A 22,164-nucleotide genomic window follows, 5' to 3' on the forward strand; every position below is an offset into this window, starting at 1 on the left:
AAACGTGCGAGCGCACACACACACACGCGCGCGCACACACACACACACACACACACACACACAATGTGCAACACTTCTCTCCCTCTCGCTCTCTTTCTCCCCTCTCTCTTGCGTTCAGTCACACACACAGCGGCAGAAAGAGAGTAGGCAGCGCAACGAGCAGGAGACACCATTAGAAATAAAGATGCAGGCATTCTCGTTCGATTTTCTGTTGTGGAATGAGAAGACCTGTTTCTAAGATATATTTTTTCTTCATTCCAGGACCTAACCGAAGCTGTCACGGAAAGGAATTGGATACCACCCGTTGGCAGTTCAGAAACAACCGGCGACGCTGGAGAAAACTAATTCACCGGGTCTAAAATTCCTTTGCAATAAGAGCAAACAGTGAACATGTCCGGTGGGATCTAATAACAACGCAGGAATGCAACCACGTTGATTTCGTTGCGCTGTCTGAAATGCCTCTCGGTCACCTTCGGAATTAACGGACGACTTGCGCGCGTGCCTTTGACGGATAGGCTTTTAAGCCGCCTCATTATAAACACGGTGGTCTACAGTATTAAAACTGGCATCACAAGGAAGAACAACTGCTCCCTCTTGAATCTACAAGCAGAACAGATCAATGAAGAATGCGGGAGCGATTCGGAGTGCTGTCCACCCGGAGTTAATGAAGTCGGCGACGATATCATGCGTCTTCTGCCCGACCCCAGCGTGCAGTCATTGCGGCTCATATTCCTACTGATATTCGTTATGGGGGTAGCACCGTCCCCGGCCCTGACCGCCGGGTGCCCTGACCGCTGCGTGTGCGACGACCAGCTTGTGGTCCAGTGTGCGGGGCAGGAACTAACGCAGTTCCCCTCAGATCTCCCACTCGCTACCCGACAACTTATTATCTCCAATAACAAAATCGGGGACCTCCCGGCTCTGCAGCTCAACTACCTGTCCGACCTCGTGTACCTGGACTGCAGCAACAACTCCCTCACCGAGATATCGGAATCTACGTTTGGCAACCTGCGCAAACTTGCCTATTTGGACTTGTCCTTCAACACTTTGACTCAGATCGAGGACCGGACGTTCGGGCCTTTGGCCAGTCTCGTCATGCTCAGAATGACGGACAACCCAGGACTCTCGGAGATCCATCCGGATGCTTTCGCTGAAAACTCGGCTTTGCAAGTGCTGGATGTCAGCCGCAACAACCTGACCGCACTGAACATTAGTTCGCTTATCGCATTGCCTGCCCTCCGTTCCCTTGGCCTGAGCGGGAACCCCTGGCGCTGCGACTGCGACACAGAGGACCTCTGTCTCTGGATCCAGATCGAGGGATTCAAGTTTCAAGGTAAGGTACACTTTTCCTTTTCATCCCTCAACTTAAACTTTCAAAATCTTTATTTTTCAGATTCCAAAAATGACCAGAATTGACCAGTCTTAAGCTAGTCCGATCATAGGCCAACACAGTGGAACAGAAAGAAAGAACTGCAGTGCAATTTTAAGTGAGCTGGAAATTGAGATAACACAATTTCCAATTTGAACATCAGGAGCTATCCTTATACATGAAGCACTTCCTTCAGCCAATTTAGTTCCATTTAATAGGCCCCGGCTGGTAGATTGCTGGTTAGGAGTGCAAACCACTCTGGTTTAGCAGAGTTTTGCTCTTTAGGCATTAACACCAGAAATGACTCATGCTTGACTAAAGACAACCTTGTAATAATGCGTGAATACAAATTAAATCAGTGGATTTGTTACAATTAATGTAAAAATATAATGGTAAAAGAAGCCTAAACCATAAAATTTTAAATCCCATATCCCCCATAGCACTGTATTGCCAAGTATAGATAAAGTAATTTGGACCAATTCCAAACTATTCTTTCTTTCCTCCATCAGATCTTCAGTACACATCTGTATATATCCACATCAAAAACCATTAAGAGGTGTTATTAACCTCTGTAGTAGGGGGTGTTTTCTGATCATTTTCTGTAGTAGGGGTGTTTTCTGATAATAGACTGAATGAAATAAACACAAAGAACTAAATAAACTGGTACAGTGACTGAAAAAGAGCTGTGAACTATGCATTCAGTATGTATAGTTTTACTCAGCTCTCAGTGTTTACTGTGTTTAATGCAAGTGGCTCTAGCCCTAGTCCTATATGCATATGCTTAAAGTGGAAAAATATATGTACTACAGCTGTTTGCACATCAGTAGGTTACTTTTTAAAGAACTACCGTTAGATGCCAAGAAAAAAAGTTCAGCGTGGGGTTTTAACCCAAAGAACATTGTTCTCAGTAGTTCTTTTCTTAATCAAAGTCCCCTACATTTAGGTGTCTCATCATGTGTCCACTGAGACCAGATGGCTAATTACGCAGGGCTTTTTTAAGTGGTATGAAAAAAAAATAATGAATTTCTGTGCTGTTATGTAATGCCACCTCTTAGGTCCTACGGCACTGCAACATTGTGGCTGAAATAGTGTTGCAGTGGGTGTGCGCTTGTGTGTGAGAGAGAGAAAAAGAGAGTTTATTCGCAACATAGCTTCAGGAGCAGAATGTATAGATTCACTTTATACGTGTGTGCATGCTTGTTTGGCTGTGCAGCCTATATATCTCTGTGTGTTTAAACATGTGTGTGTGTGTATGTGTGTGTGTGTGTGTGTGTGAACATTAATGTGTTTTTGGTAGTACTTTAGGAAATGGCCAGTACAGTGCCAATTTGCATGATTCATGACTCTTACATTTGAACATTTGTGAGTCATAATGCACCTCCCTCCCCCCTCTGTCTCTCTCTCTCTCTCTCTCTCTCTCTCTCTCTCTCTCACACACACACACACACACACACACACACACACACACACACACACACACATACAGTACACATACATACACACACAGAGAAAGAGAGAGTTCACCATGTGCTAGTGAAAGTTAAGGGGATGCTGACTGCTAGCTTTTCCTTTAATCCGTTTGATAACGCTGCCTTAGCCTTATGGCTTCTGGCGGTGTTTTGGTGTCAGCCCAGTGACTGTCTTCAAGCTCCCGAACCTGAACATCAAGTCTGTGCCCCAGAATCAGGTCACCGCATGGTCAAATATGCATAGGGCAACCAGTCAGACAGTTACTTTAGGACCCTGCATGTAAGCTCATTGTGAGATTCTAACCCTACCTTAACCTTAATTCCTTTCTCCAGTCAACCAGAAGAATTGTTCAGTGGGCTATTTGCAGACAGACATTATGGCTACGTCTCTTAAGACGATGTCAAAAAAACTGTGTGTGTGTGTGTGTGTGGCCTGAAACTTGAAACTTCTGTGGCATCGTGGCTTTTATCACCAGCACAGGAGATGATAATCACATGACTCAAAAATCTCACGGCCACAGAAGGATGCGGCTTTGCGTCTGTCTGAAATACCCCTGTCTGTCTGAAATACCCCTCATCTGTGCTCAGGTGGCATTGTTTTCCTCAGAAATGTTTTCAGTCGGCCATGAGCAGATGAGTTGGCCATGGGACAATAGGAATCTGGTGTCAGCAAAAAGAGTTAAACAGTGTATGTAGTCTAGCCCAGAAAGTGAGGCTCGCTCGAAGGCACACTGAACTGAGGGAGTATCTTGGATATTTAGGGGGGAAACCCCATATTGTAGCTAAAACAAATGTGTAATACATTTCATACAGAAGAGACAGTTCTGAAATACTAGTAAACTTCTTTTTCACTTGATCTCCTTAGTTCCTCTCTTGCGTTTGATCTCCTCAGCCGAGTTGTCCTCTTTGCCTCATGTTCTTCTCTAAATAGTAAAGTGCCCTCCTTAATGACCATAAATATCCACAAGATCCAGGAGCATAAGTAAGGATGGCTAGATTGGGTTAGAGAGAATAACAATACAAAGTGTAAGTCACCTGATGGACTGTGCAAGAAGGGAACGTGTTATGCATTATTGTTGTAAAATGTTGCTCTTTATATTCTATCTTATAGGCTGAATATTGTGATAAGATATACTGAGATGTTATGATTTAGCCTCTTTCTCTTTGACCAAACATTGGCTCCCCAGAATAAATGTTTGTTGTCTAATGAGCAAATTGAGACACACTGTTCATTTGATCTGGAAAAGAAATGCCTCAGTGCTATTTACTGACCTGTGAAGGCAACTTATTTTTTTATCCTAGTAGCCGGCCTGTGGGCTCAGATGACATTTAAAATATTACTGATCGAATAATGAATGATTGATTCTCGGTGTCTGCCATGCTATTATATGATACTTTTCAAAACAGGACGCTGTTTTACAGCCGAATTGATTTTGCCACACCAGATCACCATTCTCTGGGATGTATGATGTGTGATAAGACTACATAATCAAATACTGACAAATACTAATTAATTAAAATAGTGTTCTATAGTGATCATGTTTCAGATCTTTTCTTACAAAGCATAGTCCTATTCTCCATCTCTGTTTCTTTCATGCTGAGAACCCTAACTCACTCTGTTGACCTCTTCTACTCTCTTGGTCATTTTTCACACAAGACTGAACTGCACATCTTCAGTACTGAACATCAGCATCATATGTAATCTCCTCTGCATTTAAATGCCATAAAATGCTTAGAGAGCGTAATGAGAATAATGATTATGTGAATAGGAGTGGTTTAGCGGTCACCTGGAACCACCTGGAGGAAGTTCATGAATGACCTATGCTCCCCAAAGAGCAAAAGGGTTTAAGTAAGTCAGTGGTTTAGCGGTAGATTTACAATGCATGTTCTGTTGCAAATCACACTACACCTGAATGTCGTAAGGTCAAAGGACTGTAAATCATTTAAAGAGATGAAAATGTTTAAAAGTAGAATCTTGTGTATTCTGTGGAGTACCATTATCTTGGAGACTACTACCTCTGGTATTGTTTTTTCATTTGGTCTGTAGTTGAAGACAGGCAGGTTTAGCTTTCGTTATGGTGCAGAACTGAACTCTGTACACAAACATTAGGTATGTTTGTATGCATATGTATTTGTTAGGGCTGGGACAACGCGTCGACGTAATCGATGACGTCGACGCAAAAAATACGTCGACGCAAAATATGAGCGTCGATTCGTCAAGCATAACGTGTGCTGCTAAATATTTTTAATTTTACACCTTCAGTGTTTTCCATACGTTGACTAATCTGTGGCTGGGCACCACGAAATCAAAACCGGCCACCACACATTGATGTTCTATGTTGTAGGCCTGCTATTTAAATTAAAGATAAGATAAAATAATTTAATTGAGCTGCACTTTTTACTCACACAGCCTTTCCTCGCCCCGCCCGCTCTCTCTCGAAACGAGCCCGCTGCTCCTCCTCTGCATGTGCATTTAACAAAATATTCACGATTGTTGAAGGATTGTTGTTGCCACATAGAAGCACTGCATAGAACACAGTGGGCTAAATTGCTATTAAATCCGTTCAATTTGTTCAAAACCACTGCATTAAAGTTAAAGTAAACTCTGCTAAGGTCTTATCACAACATAGTACATTGAGGAGACTAAACGAAGTTAAGTTACAGTATGCAATCAAGCAGTAGCCCTATCTCAAAGCTAACATTAGAATACTGTTGGGATGTCAAGTTTAGCATGCTTACTTGCAGCTGCTTGTATTACTCATGCAGGGCTCATTTTATTGACTCTGTTTGCAAAATCCCGATGGAAATGGAAAAGTGTTTTCCAAGACTCAAAAGTGCTTGTCCAAAGGAGAAGTACGAACTGTTATTTGAACAAACTACGTTATGAATTGCATCCACACATCAGCAGCCTTTTAACTGTGTTAATGTTAATTGCAAGGATTCCCACACGAACGTCTTAAAATGACAGGCACTCAATTAAGCATATACACGCGCCTACTGAACTTTATTGAATGCTACCTCTGACTAAGAATGCATTACTTTGCACTTGTACTTGCACTTCAGTCTTTTATTTTGGAATCTTAAGAGCAATAAACATATATTGCAATGTTAAAGAATTCATGTTTTTTCATTCAGATAAATAAACATGTATAAGTTGCTATGTGAATTAATGGGGAGATAATCGATAATCGAATCGAATCGAAATCGAATCGGACTGAAAAAATGAATCGTTAGATTAATCGATGCATCGAAAAAATAATCGCTAGATTAATCGTTTAAAAAATAATCGTTTATCCCAGCCCTAGTATTTGTGTGTGTGTGTGTGTGTGTGTGTGTGTGTGTGTGTGTGCGTGCGTGCGTGCGTGCGTGCGTGTGTGTGTGTGTGTATGTTGCTCTGTGACTGTGGCCAGCGCCTCTCCAGTCTCCACCATTTGTCTGGTACTATTTGAGTCTAACAGCTAAAAAGTGTCGTAGCATCATTATCTCCCCTTGGGAAGTCCACCTCCTCTGTGTGTGTCTCTTCTCTCTCCCCTTGCGCTGTGTTGCGCCGTATCTTAATGCAGCTAATCAGATGCTGTTCCCATCTATTCCCCATAACCTTCCCCCCGTTGGTGCTCAAAAAGACATCTGTGGAAACGAGCTCACAGACTGACTGTGTAACTGCTCCAGAGCTCATCTTGCTTTTTCGGACGCCAGATCTGCTATTTGCATGCAGGCCAAGGCAGACGCTGGCTTCGGGACAGATGCGAAGTGGATCGGGACCACATCTGTTCCGGAGTCAGTTGTTGTTGGGGGCGACTCGCTCATTCCCCTAGCTGCCACTGACCCTCCCATTTGGTGCGTGAGTCACATCCCATCAGCTGCTGCAGAAATGTCTTTTCAGTCTCATCAGCCATTAAGTCTAGGTTAATGAAGCGTGGTGCATCGGACATAGGACTTCATTAATGTTTTACGTGGCTGACATTTGATCTGTGGTGTATAAGTTATTAAAGCAGGGTATGTAAGGGATCTTGTCCTTGCAGGGTGATCAACACCATCATCTTGAGTTTTAGGTTTAGTACAGCTTCACTGACATATTGATAGCCACCCCAGAAAGGGTGAAAAATACATATTTTAGTGACTTATGCAAATTTTACATAAGTCACTAAAAACCTTTCAACTGATTGATGAATATTGATTTTAAGAGCTCATCTCATTGACTGCTTGATTTTTTCCCTTATCCTTCTCTCTGCCCCCCCTCCCCCACCATTCACACATAATAACAATAGGCAGAAAGTTGATTTTAGCATTTACTTTCCTTAAGAATTTATGAAATAACTGGCCATTAACCATTGTTACAGTTTGTTCTATATTTTTACTATCTTAAGAACGGGAAACAATTTGACAGCAGAAGGGATCCCCGATACCTTTCTCTCGCACGTGGTGGTGTCCCTCAAGGATTCATTCTTGGGTCTTTGCTGTTGTTTATGTATATTATTATTTTATCCTCTACCTATCCTCTACTTAGCACTTACTCAACCAAATAATTGCAGATTCATCTAAAATCATCCAAAATACGCTAAAATCCTTCGTCAACAGTAGAACTTTCATTGTTTTAATTTTCTTATTGCATTATTGACATTCTGATTAGGCTGCATCATATCCATCATTTAGGGGGGGGGGGGGGGGGACGGACTGTGATCAGTATCATGAAGGCATTGGCTGCTAGGCCCCCATCACATCTTTGAAACATGACACTCTCACCATTTGCCAGATTTTAAATCAAACAATTCAGATCACTGAAAAAGACCCTCTGTCCAACTTTTCACAGTTATTTTGTACCAAATCACCTTACTACTTGGTTGTATATACCTAGTTATTTCAATTTCTTTCAGTTATTTCTTTCTGTTATTTCTTTCTTATTAACGGGCATCTTAACACGAGATCCCAGTAAGAACATGTAGTAGCATACCATCTCCATTTTTTATACCTACTAGTTTTATATCACATTACTGTTGCTAAAAACAGCGGGTGACCTCTCCAGAAGGTTAAGCAGCAGTTAAAGCCCTAAAGGTCAGTGGTGAGGATCACATTTAACATTATCTGATGATCTGTAGCATGTCAGTGTCATGGGTGACCTGTTTGGCTGTTTTCGCCTGCTGATGGCTCTGCTACACTTCTGGAGGGGTAATGTCCCCCCACCCCCCACCCCCCAGGCGCTTGTTGTCGCTTGGGAGCGAGATGCACTCAGGTGATCCCGTTTGCCTTTGTCAGCACTTCCATAGTGTTGATTGGCAGCCCAGAGCTGCAATGTTGTCTGCTTAATTGCTTTTGTCTGTGCCAAAGTTCCACTCAACAGGGGGGGTGGGGGGGATAGACAAAAAAAGGGGGGGGGGGTGTGGCTGAAAAACACAGTGGCTTTGTCCACCTGTCATTCCTACGAGCCAACTAGAACAAAAGGGGACAAAGTTGGAACATACAGAGATTTTTATTCATGGCCCGACCGTCATGGTCCAAGCTCCAGGGTTCGCTCATTAGTGTTGGCCTCTGTTGGGTCCAATTTTAGTCACATTGTGGTGGAAGAGGCTTTTAGTCTACGCTTGGTTCCAGCTTGTGCCATCTTCACTCAACTGATTCACATTCATGTATGCGCCAGTTAGGTGATGTACCAGAGGCGAGCTTGCTGTATGTGACTCGAAAGGTTACGTGTGGTGCACCGGCTGCCTGTGTAGGCTACCTCCTTCTTAGATACATGTCGTTAAACAGTAATGCAGCCTATGTAGTATCAGTATTTCTTCTCATTCAATTATAGGTCACACTTTGCATGGATAGTGTCACCCACAGATGGTCTACATAATGCTCAGATTATCAACAAGCTATCTCTTGACACTTGGTTATGGTGATGTTCAACAATCTTTCAACAACAATTTTACATACTGAACATGAATCTTAACAGATGATTTGTTAAGTCTCATCTCATCGTTACCCGATCATCACGTTGAATCTTGACTGGCAGGTCCGAGGGTCTGGAAGAGGCTTGCAGGTCCTCAGGTTGTGCTGTCAGGTTACCGGTCATCTCTAGTGTTGCCATGGTGGAGTGGTGTTAGGTGAGCACTGTAGCTGGGTGCCTGCAGGGGGAGGGAAGGGAGGCTGTATCTGATCTGCATCCTGTGCCAGAGGAGAGGCAGAGGCGGTGCAGGGGTGTCTGCGCAGATAGGAACGGTTAAAGTGGCACAACTGGAGAGAGGAGCCGATGCCTATCTGCACAGCCACCGTCGAGTGCTCAGCCCTCCAGCGAAACAGAGAGAGAGAGAGAGAGGGAGAGAGAGAGAGAGAGAGAGAGCACAGCAGAGGAGGGAAGGGGGGCAGCAAATGTTTGAGCTGCCTTCATTACAGAGCCACTACTGGGTATGTGCTATGCATGCTTTTTGTCTCCCCGTCTATGTCTAATTTCACTCATCTCTCTCTCTCTCTCTCTCTCTCTCTCTCTCTGCATCTTTCTCTCACTCACTCTCTCATGCACGCTATCTCTTTCATACTCTCTGTCTCTCTATCCGTTGTTCCACCATCAGTGCGCTGAATGCACGGTGGTCACCCCCAGCCGGTTGAAGGGTATCTCTGCTGCCCAGGCCAACGCACAGCTGGGCAGCGTGCCAGCGGAGGGGGTGTGCACAGAGCCCTGAGTTAAATATTCATGAAGGGAAAAGAAAGAGTGGGAGGGAGGGAGGGAGGGAGGGAGGGAGGGATGGAGCGAGAGATGAGATGCAATAGGAAACAGAGAGATGGAGTTTAGAAAAGAGGCACGAGGCCCAACTGTGTACACAAATAAATGGCACAGTTATACCAACACAGCTGAATATCTGAGTATGTGTGTTTTGATGGCATTCGCAGGCCATTAATTCTTTGTATATTCATATGTTCATCTTTTTTGGGCTTAGTGCCACTGATATGACCCAGTCATACCTATGCAGGTTGTGGAGTGCATAACAGGCACAGACCCACACACACACACACACACACACACACACACACACACACACACAGAGACAGACACATGTGCGCGCGCGCACGCACACACACACAGACACTCACACAGACACACACACACACATACACACACACACACACACACACACACACACACACACACACACACACACACACACACACACACACACACACACGCACACAATATACTGGTTCTTGGATGGATTTAATTTTCCAGTGTGTTTCAGATGTGGCAAATTCAGCAAAAGATTGTCTAAAAAACTTAATGGCAGGAGGAGTAGGGAGGGGGAGAGAGAGAGCGCGAGACAGGGAGAGAGAGAGAGAAAGAGAGGGAGGGAGGATGGAGAGAAAGACAGAGAGAGAGAGCGAGAGAGAGAGAGGGATGGGTGGGGGTGGGGGGGCGGGCGGACAAGGTCAGAAAGATAAACCCCTACCTGCCTGCATTGCCCGGCACAGACAAGCTCATCGCAGCACAGTGCAGCTCAGCACCGCCTCGACAACACTACATCAAGTCCTGCACAGCAACACAGCAGCTCTACACAGCATAACACAGCACTGCACAGCACAGCACACCTGCACAGGTATAAAACAGAGCACTAGTCAATGAAGTAGGGATGCACCGACTGAGGAATTCTGGGCCGAAACCCATACGGATGTATAAAATAACAATTTGGCTGATAACCGATGCTGATACCGTTATCTTTTCCTTTGTTTGTTTACTTTGATTTTGTTGTTAATCATACCCTTTATTAGAGTGGAAAGAACAATATTTATAAAAACAAGTAACTGAACCAACCATCAAGTCTTTCAGGCACAACATTTACCTATTACAGAATTGATGCAGCATAACAGGTAAACATCATCCACTGCCATCGGTAAATGTCATATACATTTTCCAATAGCAGATATTAGTAAACAAGGCCAATATTGGCTAATATATCGGTGCCTCCCTACAATGAAGCACAGCACCACCATTCTCAGTACATCATAACACAACACAATGCACCATCCCACATCACAGTACAGCACAACACAACACCGGATAATGAACAAACCAGCACAGCAAGACAACACAACATCCCACAGCAAAGCACAGAACAGAACCCCATTCATGACACAACAGACCAGCACAGAACAAACATAATACAGTATTGCACAGCACCACACAGCACAGCACCACACAGCACAGCACAGCACAGCACAACACTACACAGCACAGCACCACACAGCACAACACAGCACAGCACAGCACAGCACTACACAGCACCACACAACACAGCACCACACAGCACTACACAGCACAGCACAGCACCACACAGCACAGCACCATACAGCACAGCACAACACCACACAGCACTACACAGCACAGCACAGCACCACACAGCACAGCACAGCACCACACAGCACCACACAGCACAGCACATCACAGCACCACACAGCACTACACAGCACAGCACAGCACAGCACCACACAGCACAGCACAGCACAGCACAGCACAGCACAGCACAGCACCACACAGCACAGCACAGCACAGCACAGCACCACACAGCACAGCACAGCACAGCACAGCACAGCACAGCACCACACAGCACAGCACAGCACCACACAGCACAGCACTGTACAGCACAGCAACCCAATCATGACACAACAAACCAACACAGCAACACAATAGGCCTACAGTATTGCACAGCACAGCAGAACACAGCACAACACAGCACAGCTCTGCACAGCATAGCGCTGCTATAAGAACTGATGGACCCAGATGTGGCCCTGATGAGGCTCAGAGCCGTCAGGACCAGCTTCGTTTCAGTCATTTGCTGTGTGGGGGATGCACTGGAGCAGAGCTGCAGTCTGCAGCGGAGTGTAGTAGCTACAGTCATTCTCTCGCTCCCTGGAACTACCTCTGCAGTGGTTGTAAAAAAAAATTGGAAAACGAAAATGAAAAAGACACACACACACACACACACACATACAACACAAGGAGAAACCCTGCTCCATTCGCCCACCCCTTTATCTTCTTAAAAATTAACATATGCAATTACATAATTAGCCCTGGTTATATTTAGCCATGTTTACCGTGGAGCTGGCAGCCGACGCATTTGAAGTCCGCCCCAGAGGGCTAATACCTCCAAGCCCTGGCAGAGCAGTGCTGTGAGATTCACAAAAGGGCCCAGGGGGAGAGGATGTCTGCTCCAGGGGTGATGGTGGCAGAGGTGGAGGAGGTTGGTAAGGGGGTGGTAGGGGTGCTGGGTTGGAGGGTCGGGTATGAGGCAAGATAACAATATGTGTGCCGCTAGAGCGAAAAGACAGTGGGCCAATAAGAGCGAAGCTCATTTGAAGGGGCTTGGTGGATTTTCTGTGGGTAAGAGTTAGTCATGGGTGTTGCAGCCGCCACTTGAAATTCATTCTTGTCTTCTTTTTATTCCTTTTTTTTGCGCCCACAGAATTCCTGTAAGGGATGCGTGCTTTATTCTGGGGTATGTTCAAAGGCATAATGAGTAGTGACGATAACAAACACGATCCGCAGGCGGTTCAGGAAGTTAAACATGTATGTCTTCCAAAAATAAGGCCATAGCATATTGGTTGTCTATGGATGTAAGATGACAAATAGTGTTCTGCCACAGAGGTGTGACGAAAATTGAGATGTAATATATTTTTCTGATCTTGTTGTTGTTGTTTTTGTTTTGTTGTGTATGTTTGTTTTGTAAAATCAAACTCAAGCCTAAAATGAAGCTTAAAATGAATGTAATTGAGCAGGGCTGCCCGACCATGCCAGGGCCAAGAAGGAAGGGAAACATTCATTCTGCGCCACCGTAACGGAGAGAATTGTGAAAACGAGTCCGTGTTGATGAAGAACTCGCGGCCTGCACACTCAGCAGTATTGATAACTTTCCCTTGGCACTCGACAGCCCTGAAAACCTCCGCAGTTTCTCTGAATCTTTTACAGCAACAGAGATGGAAGGGCTCAAGGTTCCTTGAGTTTAGGATTTGGGGCCTGCATGGTGTTTTGCCTATTAGGCTATACCATTGACTGTAGATACATGATTTTTAAAAATTGTTTTTTTATCCAAACTGTTATGTTGAAACAAACTGAGAATTGAGCCTGCCTCAAGCAGTGTGTTTCAAGAAGAGTGGTGGTCAAACACAGGTAGCACTTTTGAAATCCACTTCATTCATCCATCTGCTTGTAGCTTTGCTTCTTGCTCTATCCTCTGTTCTTAAACATTCAGTACTGATGCTGGTTATAATGAATAATCCTGATCCGCACCTTGCTCTGTAGATGTGCTCGATCACAGTATGTATCTGTCTGTAAACTACCATCCAAAGGCCTAATATTCTGATCCCTGCGTTAGGTCTATGTAATGCCCTGGTGCTGCTGTCCTCTACAAGGCTGCTGCTGATGTATCCCATAGGCCTAATTGTTAACAGTTGTAGTGTAATGTCTCTTGTGTATCATGAATATCCTATTACAGCTAAAAACGAACAAAGAACTTCCAGCAGTTCCTTTCGGTACTAATATCCTTTTGTCTTCTCTAAAGATGGTACTACCAGCCACAAAAGAGTCAACAGTATTTAAGAGTAGCATTAGTAGAGTAGCCATTTGGATTGACTGCCTGGTATTTTGCAAAGACATAATGTTTAGCGTGATCAGGTCTCGAGCTCTTCATGACAGCCGTCCCATGTGTTTATAAAGGCATGCAACTGAATGCTATACATTGAAAGTTTCGTAAATGTTACATAAGCACAACTATTCTAATGTTTAGCTTCAGTGCTCTGCCAAGCCCTGGAGTCAATAGACCTCTGAAATTGGTGGGGCTTGCTTTAGTCATTGCAGTATGTGTGGATCTAATGTCAGTGACATTTTTCATTCTATTCTTCATTCCATTCCACATTTGGCCAACTATTGAGCCTATGTGACCAAAAAGCAGTTACTCCTCCGCTATAGCCTCATAACACTTCTAAAACAATGCATTAAACCCTGTGTGAGAGGACCAAACTTTCTCTGTGATAGATTAGAGTGTCATCACATATTTGTTGTAATGATGCTAGGAGTGTGTGTGTGCGTGCGTGCGTGCATGGGTGTGTGTGTGTGTGTGCGTGCATGTGTGTGTGTGCGTGTGTGTGTGTGTGTGTGTGTGTGTATGTGTGTGTGAGTGTGTGTGTGTGTGTGTGTGTGTGTGTGTGTGTGTGAGTGTGTGTGTGCGCATGCCAGAGAGGGGGGAAAAAAACTACAATAAATTTAGTGCTTCCCAGCTGAATTCCAGTGTGTTTTAAGAGCAGGTGTTCCAAGGGATGGAAGGAGGGGGGGTCAGCTAAATTAGATTTGATCTTGTATTTTCTGTTGACAGTTAGCCATCTGTACTTTAGTTGTGGGAAAAGGAGAGGGACACTCAAAATGGAGTTCTCTCATTTCCCTTATTTTGACAGATGTTTTGTGGTGTGTAACATTACTCTGGCTAGAGATGAATTATACAATAGAACCACTTATGGCTCATAAGCCTAATTAGGTTACAGGACAGCACCATTAACACTACTGATTTAATAGCTTTGCAGAGAAGATTTTCGTGTGTGTGTGTGTGTGTGTGTGTTTGTTTGTAGTGTAGGTATGGGTTTCAGTGTCTGTGTGATGAATGTTTACAGTGCACGTGAATATGTGTGGGTGTGTGTGTGTGTCTCTACAAGTGAGTGATGTGCGTTTTGTGCTCGCATGTGCAGCAGGTCCTATTTAAGGAAGCCGCGGCCCATAACGTCCTGCGGGCCCCTGGCAGGCAGGCTGGCTGGTCATTTGAAGGTGGCATACCTCACTGGAGCACTGGCGTGTGACGTGCCCATGTGTGCGGCCATAATTACACCACCTGATGGCTGTTATTGCACACAGACGGGTGGCTCGCCAAAATAGAGCCCCCCGCCATAAAGACAGACTTCCTGCAGGCAGGCTGGCTGGCTGGCTGGCTGGCTGGCTGCGTCTGCCGCCGTCACATTCACTGTGGATGAGTCGTATTTGGAGGCACACAGCCGTGGCTGGCATCCGCTCCTGACGTGGGCTCTTGTCTCGCACACACATACACACTTGAGTGTTTTTGAGGAGAGCATAATACGCTTCTGACAGTTTGCCGACGGGCCCTTCGGCTGTAATGGCCCAAATGACTGGCTCGCTAAAACGGAGCTTGTTTACATAAATGACGCTGGGTCGGTACAGAGAGCGGAGAGAGTGCTCCAGCTGTTAGATTGTTTTTTTGTGAGTTTTTTTGCAATGCTCATTCTGCAGTCTTTATGCAGCTCTATACACACATGTACGCGCGCACACGCACACCCACACACACACACACACACACACAGACAGACACACACACACATATTCATATGTGTAATGTGTGTGTTTTTCAGTGATTTTGATTATTCCACAGGGATCTCTTTTCACACTGACATGAAAAAGTATTTTTCTGTTCAAGAGTCGTTTTCGGAGACACAAAAAACAAAACAAATTGCATCAGATCAATCATGATCCTGAACTTTATTTATATAAGCATTTCACATTTGTGGGTCTCGTTCTCCTCTGTGAGTTCTGTCCAATCAGCCTGACTGCTCATGATATATTCCTTTTCAAACCCATGGCGTCACTTCAGTGGTATTTGATGCAGAAGTGAATGAGTGAGAGATGGAGGACTTTGTGTGTGTGTGTGTAGGCCTAAGCCACATTACTCATAGACTGAGTTCACTCAAATTGTGAGAGTTAGAGAGTGATTTCTCCATACGCCAGATGGAGAAATTAGGCTTGTGTTTGGTGTTCTAACTTTTTCCTTGACTCTGTTTTATTTATATATGCTGAAGATAATGTTCTTTCTTATATTGTCTTGAACTACTGTCTAAGAACACATGATGATGCAAGGAACCCTTTTATCTGAGATCGATTAGTGTTTGATAAAGCCTGTTTAACACTTTGCTTGTGTGTGTGTGTGTGTGTGTGTGTGCTAAGAATACTGTATACAAGAAGGTTTTTTTTTATTATTATTATTATTATTATTATTATTGTTGGTACACCCAGGATGTGTTGCGGCACCAGCTGCGGCAGTTTATTTCTTGCCACAGTGAGGGAGTCCATAGTGGTTATCTTAGCTCAATTTAGAAAGCTGGTTTATGTAAGACACCTCTTACGGTGATCTTAATTTGAAGATGAACCTGCGCATCAAAGGACCCATTTAAAAAAATGATTCATCATCAGTCTCCTACAGTCAAGAGAGACACATTTTGCCATGAAAAGACATATTCCGGAGCCTGCTGGGCTGAGGTTATATCATAGTCTGCCTCTCTCGTAGTCTAGCAGACAGACCCTCGTTTGGTACATGCATGGGGTGGCATAGAGGGCTAGTGGCTGGCTGAACACGCACACTGCGCAGCTTGACATGAAGCTCAACGCTCACCAGAGCCTGGGCTAACAGCAGCGCACCACAGATGATGACCGGGGCCAGTGCTCTGCTCAGCCAAGTGAGCCCAATGCGCCCCCGGGCCACAGAGACGACAGGAGGAGCCGGCTGGAGGATCTGAGGAGACGACAGCAAAAAACGGGGAGAGGAGAGGGGAGCAGAGGAGGAGGAGCTGACCAAACAGCACAGGAGGAAGGGATGACAGCTGAATGTTGACGGGGGAGAGAAATAAAGACCTGCACTCCATGAGAGGTTGACATGAAGAAAATCCATTTCACACAATACAGACATATACCGGTAGACACAGAGGAAAATAGCTACAGGGATACTGTCTGAGGTAGAGCAAGTCCTTGGTCCAATCCTGTCGGGGCCTGTTTGTTTTCTATGTTTGGCTGGGGTGCTCTGTTATGACTTCATAGGGAATATGCAATATGATTTCACAGCGTTGTTTTGATTGTCTATGACCACGTGAAAAGTTCAGCATCTATATATGCTGAGTATAACTGGCAGTAGACTCATATATCTTCCTGAATAATGTTAGTTGTCATTGTTAAGGCCAGGAAAACGAACCAGCTCTGTGTCCTTGATGTGAATATATTACAGTAATCCTTTTTACCTCCCTTATCATATTGGTTGAGATAAATTTATCTGTACATCAGGGATAGTCATGGTTAATGTTATATAAATAGACTCAAGTCATTAGCGTCAACCCTATATAGGCCAACATATACACAGTTGAATCAAGCCCTCAGTGAGATGAGTGTTGTGTGACATGACAATGCCACCTTATTTATGATCACAAGAGCCTGGCAGCGGTAAACGTGCGGCCACGAGGGATGCACTCGAGGGCTTCATGAATGCTTCATGGAGCTGCCGATCATGTCCTGCTTATGTTATACTATATGGCCACTGCAACATGTTTGTGTGTGTGTGTGTGTGTGTGTGTGATAGAGAGAGAGAGAGAGAGAGACAGGGGGTCCATATATTTCACGGTAGTGTGTTTCCCTGAACTTGTTTATATGTTTACATGTGTTTGTGTGCTCAGTCGTTCATGCTTGGTTATCAAGGCAAGGTAAACAAATCTCTAATCACTCTATTGACTTACATAATGTGCCCGGTTATTTTTGCATGTCCAGGGAAAGATTATTCAGGCTGTCCTCTGATTCTCTTATCTCCCTGACTACTTAATTCCCACGCAGAATCAAAACCAGTGATCCTGTCGGAGCCTGAAATGACCTGTCAACCTGTCTAGCAGCCCTCACATGCACACTATAACACAGGCCTGCACCTATTTGTGTGTGTGTGTGGGTGTGTGTGTGTATAAGTATAAGTATATATACTCTTTTGATCCCGTGAGGGAAATTTGGTCTCTGCATTTATCCCAATCTGTGAATTAGTGAAGCACACAGTGAACACACAGTGAGGTGAAGCACTGGTGTGTGTGTGTGTGTGTGTGTGTGTGTGTGTGTGTGTGTGTGTGTGTGTGTGTGTGTGTGTGTGTGTGTGTGTTTGGGTGTGTGTGTGGGTGTGTGTTTTGCCTCTATGTATGTTTACAAGCGGATAACTGATGTGAATTACCCTTTAGTGAGATGTAGTCAGATATAGCCTAAGTGTTTTAATAGGGCACTTTCTAAAGATAGGTTGCCACAGTACATAAAGACCTAATCATGGATTTGTAGGTGCAAGGCTGGAGTGGCACAGTTTCTTTATTATTCAGGAATGAGGTATACCATTTTAGTTGGTTTATTTTAAATGCTAGAAATGTGATCATTTGGGCAAACATTAACCATAAAGTTTAAAAACAGATAAGAGACCATTTTGATATATTACTGATTTGAATCCACTAGAATAGCCAGTAGCCACTGAACTATGACACCAAACACTGTGTTGGCATGGCGACTAGTTATTCATCTTTACAGTCTCTCCCTCATTTCCTCTCTCCTTTTCTCTCTCCTTCTTCTTCTTTCTTCTCTCTCTCTCTTCCTCATACTCTCTCCTTTCCCACTGCCTCCCTCATTGTGTCCTTAGCCATTTATATGAATCTCCATTTACTGAGAAATGAGTGGAGTTTAATTAACAGCAGTTATCGCATTAATCAATCATAAGGCTAGTCCTGCCACATCCAGGCTTGCCCACTCTCATCCTCTTAAGATGTCTGAGAGAGAGGGGGGGGGGAGAGGAACTTTGGAAGAGAGCAACTTTGGTTTTCCACTCTTTCTTTTTTGGAGAGGAGGAATGTAGTGTAGTGTAAGGGTCATATGGCTGAGAGGGATATGCAGAGATGAGAGTAGAGTAGTGCTTTTATGGGAAGAGAAAGAAACAGCACTAGCGTATATTTTTTTTATCTTAAGTGTGAGTGTGTGGGTGTGTGTGGTGGGCACATAGGAGATGTGTGCCAATGTTTTCACATGCGTAAGCATGTAGGTCTTCATATGGGCACGGCATGCTATATGGGCCAGGGCCTCTGTATGTGTGTGTTCGTGTGTGTGCTGTGTATTCAAATGCAGTTATACATCTCTGTGAGTATGGTTTTATATACTCCAAATGTTTGTGTGTGTGTCTGTGTGTTTGTGTAAGCATGCACTGTTTATGTGTACTAGTTGAACACAGTTTGTCGTACTATGCTTGTTGTGTGTGTGTTTGTTTTCGGTATGTGTGTGTGTGTAGGTGTGTGTGTGTGTGTGTGCGGGGGGGGGGGGTATGTGTGTGTGTGTGTGTGTGTGTGTAGGTATATGTGTGTGTGTGTGTGTGTGTGTGTGTGTGTGTAGGTATGTGTGTGTGTGTGTGTGTGTGTAGGTATGTGTGTGTGTGTGTGTGTGTGTGTGTGTGTGTGTGTGTGTGTGTGTGTGTGTTTGCGTGTATGCTTCTGTGTGTACTGTAGTATGTGTGTGACAGGCGGATAGGTACACCAGACAGATCTGTGGTCCCACAGGGAGCTGGGTGTGGGCGCGGGATGATGGCTGGTGACCCGAATCCATAGGGCCAGAGCCCAGGGGCTTTAGGCAGCCTGCAGGCAGGAGCTGATTAGAGTCGACATTCAGGGACTGGAGATGTGCTGTGCTGATACTGTTGCCGAGGGAAGAGAAAAGGACTAGGAGACGTCCATCCTCAGTGGCTCGCCAACTTTGTCTCTTCGTCTGTCTCTGTCTCACCTGTCTCCCTCTCTGTCTCACCTGTCTTTCTGTGTCTCACCGGTCTTTCTGTCTGGTTCTGTCTCACCTGTCTCCGTCTCTGTCTCACCTGTCTCCCTCTCTGTCTCTGTCTCATCTGTCTCCCTCTCTGTCTCACCTGTCTCTGTCTTACCTGTTTCTGTCTCATCTGTCTCCCTTTTTGTCTCATCTGTCTCCCTCTCTGTCTCTGTCTCACCTGTCTCTCTCTGTCTCACCTGTCTCCGTCTCTGTCTCACCTGTCTCCCTCTCTGTCTCTGTCTCATCTGTCTCCCTTTTTGTCTCATCTGTCTCACCTGTCTCTGTCTTACTTGTCTCCTTCTCTGTCTGTATTTCTTTTATCCACGTGTCTATGTGTGCTACATTTCTGTCATTTTGTGTATTAGGTGTCACTTTGTTGGTTATCTGATACCTGCCTGTGCAACCTAACAACCTTGATAATAATTATTATGCATTATTTACGCATTTAGCGGATGCTTTTATCCAAAGTGACAGATACTGATTGCAATTCTCTCTGGAGCAACTCTGGGTTACGTGCCTTGCTTTAGGGTGTAGCTGGGAATGAAACATTTATGTCTATGCAGTATCTACTGTATGTGTCATGATATTTCAAGTTTACATTAAGTTTCTCTCTCTCCCTCTCTCTCTCCTTCTCTCTCTCCCTCTCTCTCTCTCTCCCTTTCCCTCTTTCTCTTTCCACCTCAGATGAGGGCCAGACGGTGTGCCAGGGCCCCGTGGAAATGATCGGGCAGCGGCTGGCCGAGGTGGGCATGCAGCTGCGGGCCGACTGCCACCAGGGCTTGGGCTACTGGGACTACTTGTTCTTCATCGCCATCGGCTTCGTCATCTTCTCGGCGGGCACGGTGTCGGCGTGGGTCATGGGTGTGCTCATGGTGCTCTACGAGCGCTACAGCAAGCGCAAGAGCGAGGACATGGACAGCGACGACGAGGAGGAAGGAGGTGGCCGAGGAGGAGGAGGCGGCGGCGGAGGTGGCGTAGGCAGTAACCACGGCAACGGCGACCTCAGCAAACCCGGCATGCAGGTGTGAGGTGTGGTGTGAGGTGGGAAGGGGCGGGAGTGTGTGTGGGGGGGTGTCGTGCCCACCCCTCCCTCATCGCCCTACCACCTAATCAGCCGACACCCACCTCTTTTACTACGACCACAGGATGCTGCACAGCATGAGGATGACGATGAGAATAAAGAGGAAGACCAACAGGTTCAGATGATGGAAAGCTTTCTGCTGAGATTTTGGTTTTCTATAAAGATGCATCCTTCCAATGAAGCAGAGAGTGTCCGAGTTGTCCAAAGATAGAAATAGAGAGAGAGAGAGAGAGAGAGAGAGAGAGAGAAGTAAAGAGTTAAAGTGTGAGGGGAAGGGTTGACACCCTTTATTGCTGAGCATCTCGTAATCCCCTCTCTTCCAGTGAACTGATGTGAAAGGATTCACATCTCTCGTGTCGGCCAGGCGGGGTCATCGGCATAGCAACAAAAACAAATCCAACTCTAGTCAAATGTAATCTGAACGCCGCTCGTGTCAGGGCAGACAGGTGTTTCTCAGGCTGCAGAGAGGGAGAGGTCTCTCTCAGTTTGGACTGGCTTCGTCTATGTGTAAGGGGGCTTTGGTAGATAATACCAGGGCCAGTCATGCAGACACAGACACACACACACACACACACACACACACACACACACACACACACACACACACACACACACACACATACATACACATACATACACGAGCACATCTCAAATACATACATACACATGCACAAACACTGAAAACTCAAATACACATACTGGACGCATACGCATACAAACAGCCACACATTTGGAATGTAATTGGGACGATCACAGAGCATCTCAGTCAGTTTGCCAGCTGGTGATTCACCAGTTACGATGAGACGAGATGAGACCCGGTCTAGCAGCACCCCCACCCCCTTACTACCCCCACCCTTTCTAGCCCTGGGGGCACCAGAATGGCAGACTACTGCTGCTACAGTCACTCCCCCTACCTTTCATCACAACCGGCCCAGTGGAGACCACACATTCAACAGCAGCAACAGCACCACAGCAAAAGCAGCGGGCCCATGCAATGAGCACAGCCCACATCTACACCCACAGGGAACGCAAGGGGAAACGGAAAGGACCGACCAACTGGCCAGTGATGGACTGGAGTGTTAGACTGGGGGAACTGGTGGAGGGGTTGCACCGGACTGAAATCGCCAGCTGACATTGAGGTGGAGGTGGAGTTGGGGGAGGGAGCGCTCTCAGTCGACATCTGTGCACTGCACCGAAAAGCCTTACATATCATATGTAAATAGTTTAGCAATAAAAAAGAAATATTATTATCATAGTATTATTATGATTATGCCTCCGCAGCTGAAGCTGAGAGCAATACGGCAAAGGGATTAAGGGAAAATTATGTGTGTGTGTGAAAGAGAGAGAGAGTGACAGCATATACACCTGGGTTTGAGTGAACTTGTCTGTGTGTGTGTGTGTGTGTGTGTGTGTGTGTGTGTGTGTGTGTGTGTATCCCTGTGTGTATTTCCAACATAGCTGATGGCAGCAGGAAGTGGGCCTATAAGTAGAAGAACATTAGAGCCAGTCAGCATCCTGTAACTCTGGCACAGGGATCATTTTTTTAATCAAATTTTGTTACGCCCGCGTTGCCACAGCACGACCCCCACAGCATGCCACCGCAACTCAAGGGCAGAGCTAAAGTCAAATCCTGCTGGACATTTCC

The 22,164-nt window shown here is 45.2% G+C and overlaps 1 protein-coding gene across 1 annotated transcript; it reads left to right on the forward strand.

The window, feature by feature from the left end:
* Positions 1 to 684: 684 nt before the first annotated feature.
* lrrc52 (leucine rich repeat containing 52) lies at positions 685 to 20,466 on the forward strand. The gene is made up of 2 exons (XM_076277578.1): positions 685 to 1,333; positions 20,123 to 20,466. The coding sequence occupies exons 1-2, from the start codon at positions 685 to 687 to the stop codon at positions 20,464 to 20,466; spliced, it is 993 nt and encodes a 330-aa protein (XP_076133693.1).
* The last annotated feature ends 1,698 nt before the right edge of the window (positions 20,467 to 22,164 follow it).

Source organism: Alosa pseudoharengus, unplaced genomic scaffold (assembly GCF_046254945.1).
Source record: "Alosa pseudoharengus isolate Yale_2024_CS ecotype anadromous, Long Island Sound unplaced genomic scaffold, YU_APseudo_1.1 YU_APseudo_1.1_scf_11, whole genome shotgun sequence".
Classification (NCBI taxonomy): Eukaryota; Metazoa; Chordata; class Actinopteri; order Clupeiformes; family Clupeidae; genus Alosa; species Alosa pseudoharengus.

What these genes read in the sequence shown, in the direction of transcription:
- lrrc52 (XM_076277578.1), top strand. Translation starts at nt 685, where the DNA reads ATGCGTCTTCTGCCCGACCCCAGCGTGCAGTCATTGCGGCTCATATTC. An exon ending in CGAGGGATTCAAGTTTCAAG is followed by an intron (nt 1,334 to 20,122) that starts GTAAGGTACACT and finishes TTTCCACCTCAG; the next exon opens with ATGAGGGCCAGACGGTGTGC.